This window comes from Eimeria maxima, genomic scaffold, assembly GCF_000499605.1.
Source record: "Eimeria maxima Weybridge genomic scaffold, Emw_scaff1586, whole genome shotgun sequence".
Taxonomy (NCBI): domain Eukaryota; phylum Apicomplexa; class Conoidasida; order Eucoccidiorida; family Eimeriidae; genus Eimeria; species Eimeria maxima.
In genome coordinates, this window is record NW_013564519.1 from 1 (window position 1) to 7,349 (window position 7,349).

The 7,349-nt window shown below is 34.5% G+C and overlaps 2 protein-coding genes across 2 annotated transcripts; both read right to left on the bottom strand.

Moving 5' to 3' along the window:
* Window positions 1–249: 249 nt before the first annotated feature.
* On the bottom strand, window positions 250–977 carry EMWEY_00053970 (hypothetical protein, conserved; the record flags this gene model as incomplete). The annotated part of the gene is made up of 3 exons (XM_013480079.1): window positions 250–303; window positions 558–708; window positions 935–977. Coding segments are annotated over 3 exons (248 nt in total), but the record flags the coding sequence as incomplete, so codon positions are not given.
* A 5,258-nt stretch (window positions 978–6,235) lies between these two features.
* EMWEY_00053980 (CMGC kinase, Dyrk family, putative) lies at window positions 6,236–7,189 on the bottom strand (the record flags this gene model as incomplete). Its single annotated transcript, XM_013480080.1, has 3 exons — window positions 6,236–6,345; window positions 6,497–6,685; window positions 6,991–7,189. The coding sequence occupies 3 exons, from the start codon at window positions 7,187–7,189 to the stop codon at window positions 6,236–6,238; spliced, it is 498 nt and encodes a 165-aa protein (XP_013335534.1).
* Between the last annotated feature and the right edge of the window lie 160 nt (window positions 7,190–7,349).

Genomic DNA, 7,349 nt, shown 5'->3' on the forward strand with positions numbered 1-7,349 from the left:
ATATATATATATATATATATATATATACATATATATATACATATATATATACATATATATACATATATATATTATGTATATATTGTTTGTGTTGTTTTTTTTGTGCGTGTCAACTTGTATCGTGCGTGTGTAGCAACTCCAATAAGAGCAGCAGTAGCAGACGCAGCAGCAGCAACGGAAACAGCAGCAACAGCAACAACAACAGCAACAGCAGCAGCAGCAAATAAAGAAGGAAATATAAATTCTTACCACTGGGAGGCTTCATCGGTCATCATTCGTGTGCCATCGGGGGCAATACCAGTCCTAAAGAAAAATAAATAAAAAAAAATAAATATAATGCATGCATGCATACGTGCATGCATGTATTATATATATATGTATTCTATGCATGCATGCATGCATGAACGAAGAGAAAGAAGCACAACAGAATAAATAAAAGAACAAACAAACAAATAAACAAAGAAGCAATCTTGCCTTGTATATATGTATAAAGTATATTGAGGGGAAGAGGAAGAAAGGGAGAAGAAGAATAAATATATTAAATAATATTTTCTTACTTAAGCCATGTCCTCATTTCTCTAACAACATCTTCTGTTGATTTAACTGTTCCTTCTACAACATTTGTACCCGCATACTTAACACTACTAGCAGGAAAATTAACATCTGATGTTTTTATTGACTTCATTGTTGCTTCTGTTGCCAACTTTGCTGCATAAATATACACGAAAAATAACACACTTTATTATTATTAAAAAAAAGAAAAAGAATACTCTATAGTTATATAGTTGAAAAATCTGCTTTCCCTTTCGTGTTGCACAACACAGCCGCCATGTTGAATAGGAACTCAGGAGGCGTTGTGGAGGTAATAAATGGCTTAATTATCTTAAATATAATGTTGAATTCTTTAATAAACTCATTAAATTGAATTACCCACCCTTGTCGGGCTTTTCAGCGGCCCATTCTGCCTGGGGCTTCATCTTGCAATAGGCGGATGATTATAACGAGGGAAAGCACAGCGATCGGAGGGGAAAAATGAAGTAAAAGTGAATAAAATATCTGCAAAAGGAAGTAAATCCGTGAAATGAATTAAAAACGTATTTCGTGATGTTGATGTGCCTCCTCCTTCTCCTGTCACAGGCACTAAACCACCCACGGGCTGCTAGACCGCCGAAGCGCTCACAAGGACCACTGCGGCGCGCCGGTGGGGGGGAAACAATGGGAAAAAAGAATATTTTAATTCCTTTTCACCGTACAAATTGAATTTAAGTTTAAAATATTCAAAATAAAACAAAAATTATTCAAATATTCCCCTATTTTACTAGTGTGCATAAAAACAACGGTTCTCGATGACCGCGCTCCCGCTGCCGATACACCGCAGCAAGCTGCATGGAAAGGCGAAGATATTTCAAAGCATCAAATGCACAGAAAAACAATAATTAATAAATTAAAGTAAATGAAATACTCTTACAGCCAATTTATTTGCACTTTCTCCCGTTGTTACGCTCTCAACCCGGAGGCGCACGCTGGAGAAGGCAAAGGAGCTAGCCCAGCAAGAACAGAGGAAAGTCCTCCATTTACTACAATATTATGAATTGTAATTGATAGAAAATTTATTTAAAACTTTAGTCATCCAATAAAATCAGATATATTCGCTTATGATGCTGAATAGGAAGAAAGCGGCTGGCTGTATCGACGGCTGCATTCCTCCTGAATAGAAAGACTGCGAGCCTATTAAAGTACATCTATAAGCAGCAACAGAGTACAAATATTTAAATTAAACGAAATAAAATGCTTCTTAGTCCTCCACGCATCAAGAGGCCTTAGGGTTAGGCGACAGAGTGGGTGTATGTATTGGCATATATATACAGCTACGCAACAACCCCACCTTCTAACACACAAATACCCCATTTTTTGCATGCAAAGAAAACGTAGCCAAGTGCTGCCTACAGTAAGCTTGACTAAAAGGAAAAGAAGAATAATCCTGTAGAGCTCTCTATCAGCCCCTTGCTAAACCCTAAACCCTAAACCCTCATTATTGAGCCAAGGGAGACGAGTATAAGGGGTAGGGTCTTAATAACAACATTCTAACCCTAAACCCTCAACATGTATAATTGTTTAGGGTTTAGGGTTTATGTAGTGTTAGTAAGATCTAAACAAATTAAAATAAATGCAAATAGAGCGAAAAAAGACGGAAAAATGTACAAAAAGAACTACCTAAATTGAATAGTAAGCGAATAAATAGATCTAATTACCTAAAAGGGAGGAAGAAACAAGAAAAAGGAATAAATGCTTTTTTCCTCATTATTTTACTACTAAGGCATTTATTATTTTCCTCTATAAAGGTAGAAGATGTAACAAAAAGAACAATAAAATAATAAACTCTCTTTTATCCTCTCTATTTAACTAACTAAATAATATATAAATAGTACATAAGTAATAAATAAATTAAAAAAAAAAAGAATAAATAGTTTTTTTTTTTTTGTTTCTTCAAGAGAGAAGAAAGTACTAAATAACGCCGCCCTTTTTTGCATGCAATGCAGCGGCAAAGAAATACCTTATTTTTGCATTAAAACAAATTTATAAAATAAAAAAAAATAAATAAAATAAATAAAATAAGTAATAATTAACTAAATTGTATATAAAATATTTATTTATTGATAAGCAAGACGCATGCAAGCAAAAGAAACTAAACAAATAATTGTGCATGCACACACACCTGGACAAGTAGATATTGCACATAAAAATACCTAAAAAAAGGAGAACATCAAACCCTAAACCCTAAACCCTAAACCCTAAACCCTAATTACAGATAGTGAAGCTATTAACCTGTTACCTGCAAAGCTACTGTCTATAAGTGTTTATTTAAGTGTATACAGTGCACAATAAGACAAAAAAAAGAATATTAATTTAAATAAATATACACAACATAAATATAAATACTAAATTAAATTAAATTAAATTAAATTAAATTAATTAAATTAACTAAATTATATTAAATTAAATTAAATTAAATAAATAAAATTAAATAAACAACTTCCTTAGCCTCCACCCCCTACATCAACAAGCGCGACGATTGCAGCTGCAAAAGAAACGCACAAGTCAGAATTTTTCTTCTTATTTTTTCTTTTTTTTTTTTTTTAATAAATAAAAAAGAAAAATATAAATAAATAAATAAATAAATAATAAATTAATGGAAAAAAACACACAAACACACACATTTGTCGTCAACATTAGACGACAGTCTATGCAGCACTTCATACCTAGAGTATGCCCAATGAGAAGCACAAGCAGCAGCAGCAGCAGCAGCAGCAGCAGCAGTTGTAGTTGGTGATGCTTCAATTGCTGCAATTGCTGCTGCTGCTGCTGCTCTTGTTGTTCTATGAGCCCTCGCCACTGTCTGTTCGTTCTTTGCTGTATATATCTGCGCGACACCCCGCAAGTGCTTCGCATGCATATAATTAATATAAATCTAAATAAATAAATAAATAAATAAAAATATAAAAGAAAAGAAAAGAAAGGAAAACGTCCTCCCTACACTGCAAGAACAGCAAACAAAATTCAACAAAAAAAAGCCTCCTCTCAACAACCACCTAATAAACCCTAAACCCTAAACCCTAAACCCTAAACAATGCCGTCTCCTTAAACCTCAGCTGTACCACCATTGATCCGGTAGAAACAAACAATATATAAATAATAAATAATATAATTTCCTCCGCATTCAAAGTAACGTTGCATGCATGCACTATAAAGGTAAACAAAATAGAAAAAAGAAAAAAAATACATAAAATACAAAAAAAGAAAAAAAAAACAACCGTCTCGTCGTATCCCTTTCGGTTAATAGGCGACTTATTATAGTCGTCTTTTTATTTCTTCTAATTTCTGCTTATTTTCTTATTCTTATTTAATTCGTTTCCCTCATGATAAATATATATCAATAGTCACGTCATAATTATTTAATTGTTTCCTTAGATGTAACGAGAAACCTTTTATGCCTATTATTTCTTCATATTATTATATTATATAAACTAGCCTGCCTATCATTCTCCCTAACTGTCTGCCTAGTGATGAATTAATTATATGTTGACGGTACACACTAGTATCACTCTGTCTGTTTATATTTGTTGTTTTTCTTGCGTGCGCCAATTACTCAAGAAGAACGCTTTCCGATACACTCAAAGATGAACGATGGATGAAACGACTTGGGCGAGAGGGGGCAGAAAAACAAAAAGAATTCAATGCGTCATTGAGGACACCTGCGGACAGAACACAAAAATAATCATAAATAAAACAATAAACCAATATACATTAAGGAAAAAACACGAAAAATACACAATAAAAAGAAGAAAAGGCAAAACTTGCAAAAGGTGAATAAATGAGCTGAACGTACACCTGAAATATCCCTGAGTTTCCGCAAACATGAACAGCTAGGAAAGCAGCAAAAAAAGAAGGTAATCTGTATGATCTTTATGATTTTCATGAATAAAAAAGCATGTTTAATTTATTTATGAAGGAAAAACAAGAAAAGGGGTTAATTTATTAAATTGTGTTTTCGTGTTTTTCTGCATATGCGTGCATAGGAGTCCAACTAACCTGCAAATGCGGCCTCGACGTGTCTTCTGTTAGTCAGCCGCCCTCTCTGCTGACGACAAGAAATAAATAAACATTTACAAAAGAAAGGTAAGAAAAGAGTTCATCAACAAACATATATATAAAGAGATAGCATGGTGGTGGCTAAGACAGCAAGTCATAGAGAACACATATAGAGAAGCAGAAAAGGAAGAAAAGACTCAAAAAAACCAACACAAGAAAATATTCGTAAGCTGTTGTACACAAGAAACGCTTTGTTACCGATAGCGCCTCTGTTCCTGAGTGCACATAAGTGTGTTCCCCGTTTCCTCTGTTAATAGATATACAAATATACATAAATATAAATCACGTAAATATATATAAAAATAAAAGTAAATATATAAAAAAGCCTTATAAGTGTATAATATTTGTGCGTTTTAGCGTAGCGAAGAAAATAAATGATGAAACAGACAAAGAAGTACGTTTTTTGTGACTTTGTTTGGTTTCGTTAGAAAGACAAGCAGGCGCAGCAGCAGCAGAAGCAGCAGCAGCACAAGGAGCAGCAGGATTTCTGCTTCTTGCTGCTACAAATAACGCACTACTACCATCCGCTCCTCCCTTTACTTACGTAGCAGATATCCACAGAAAGAAGAGAAAGAAGGGGCAGCTACCTCCAGCAGAGTATAGGGCCTTAGCTGCTGCTCTCCTCCTTCCTCCCCCCTCCTACTATTGAGGTCGACAGCAGCAGCAGCAGCAGCGACAGCAGCGACAGCAGCGGCAGCAGCGGCTTCTACTGCCATCGAGGTATCCCCACAACGACCCACAGAGGGGGGGTAGGTGGTGGTAACAGCAACACACCCTAGCACAAACAACCACGCACTAGGTAGGCATAGATATATACATATATTATATAGGGCTCAAACCCTAAACCCTAAACCCTAAACCCTAAACCCTAGATTGAAGGCGTCGCTGCTGCTAAATTGGCAGCAAAAGACAAGCCCTTTCATTGTTGTTTTTAAACAAAGAAGGTGTATGCATGCATGTGCATGTGTATATACGTATGTATATATATATATGTATGCATATATAAATATATGTATATATATATGTATGTATATGATGGATATATGTGTATGAATATGTATATGTTGTATGTATGGATATGTGTGTGTTTGTTTTTTGCATGCATGCAGTTGCAGCAGCCATGCATATGCATATGCACGATAGCAGCAGCAGCAGCAGCAACAGCAACAACAAAAAAAAAAAAGAAAAAAAGATAGAAAACATACACAAGACCCTCATCATGATTTCTTCTTCTTGCCTTCTTCGTTAGTTAGCGCAAAAAAAAGGAAGGATGACGAGACAGCCGATGACTATAATTGCTGAACAGCAAAAAGGAACACAAAAAAGCAGCAGCATTATGCTTCTGCTGCTCCTCTTCTTCTTGCGATCAATGTGCTCTTCCTGCTGTTCCTGCTGATGCTGATGCTGCTGTTGCTGCTGCTGCTGTTGCTGTTGCTGCTGCTGATGATGATGATGGCTTGACTGGAGTAGTAGAAGGAAAGAAGGGGATGAAAGGAATGGCCTCCTCCTCCTTCTTCTTCTTCTCCTTCTTCGCCAGCTGTCCTCCTCCCTCATTGTTTTTTGCTTCTCCTCTCTTCTCGCTGTGTTATCTCCCTCCCTCCTCCATCTCCTTGTCCTTCTTGCTGCTAATAGTAGCGGCTACAGTTGCTGCAGTTGCTGCAGTTGCTGTTGCTGCTGCTGCTGTTATTGCTGTAGCTGTTGCACATATAAATATAATACCAGCCTCAGCATAATCCATCAATAACCTTTCTCTATAGAGAAGAATAAGAAGAATAAGAAGAATAAGAATAAGAATAATAAGAAAAAGAATAAGATTAAGATTTTTTTGCTGCAGTAGAACTATTACCCGAGGAAGAAGAAGATCCTCCTCCTCCTCCTCCTCCCTCAACAAAGTGCATACTTTCCTTAACAAAAGGATGCTGTAATGCCTCATCAGGTGTTAATCTTTTTTGTGGATCTAATGTCAAACATTTCTCCAATAAATCACCAAATTGACGCATCTTACGACGTAAAAAATTTATCTTTGCTGGTGTACCTATAGACACAGACACATAATAATATATAATATATACATATATATACAATATAAATATATATATACATATACAGCATATATAAATATATATACATATATATATATATACATAATAGAACTGTTGATGGTGCTGTTGAATGGAGGAAAGACAGAGAGAAGAACATCCTCATACAAGAGAACAGCAAAACAACCCCACCACGAGAACAACAACAACAACAAGAACAAGAACAAACAAGAAAAAGAAAGAAGAAGAGGATCATGAATAAGAAGAGAATAAGGATAAGTAATCATAATGAATTACGTACCTGTAAGACCTGATTGTTTATCTAATAAAGATTCCGTTATATTCTTAGTAGGTCTTAGATCATGAATAATACGATGTATATCTTGTTTAGAAAAAGAATCTTTATCTCTATAAATAAAATCAAAATCGGAATTAAAATGATTTGATGAGAATTGACCTGAACGAATTAATTTATTTGGTAATTTACCTTTATACTCCATTATACAACGTAACATATCATTATTTGTACGACCCTGTATACATAATATACATATATACATATATACATATATACATATATACATATATACATATATACATATATATATATATATATATATATATATATATATATATATATATATATATATATATATATAT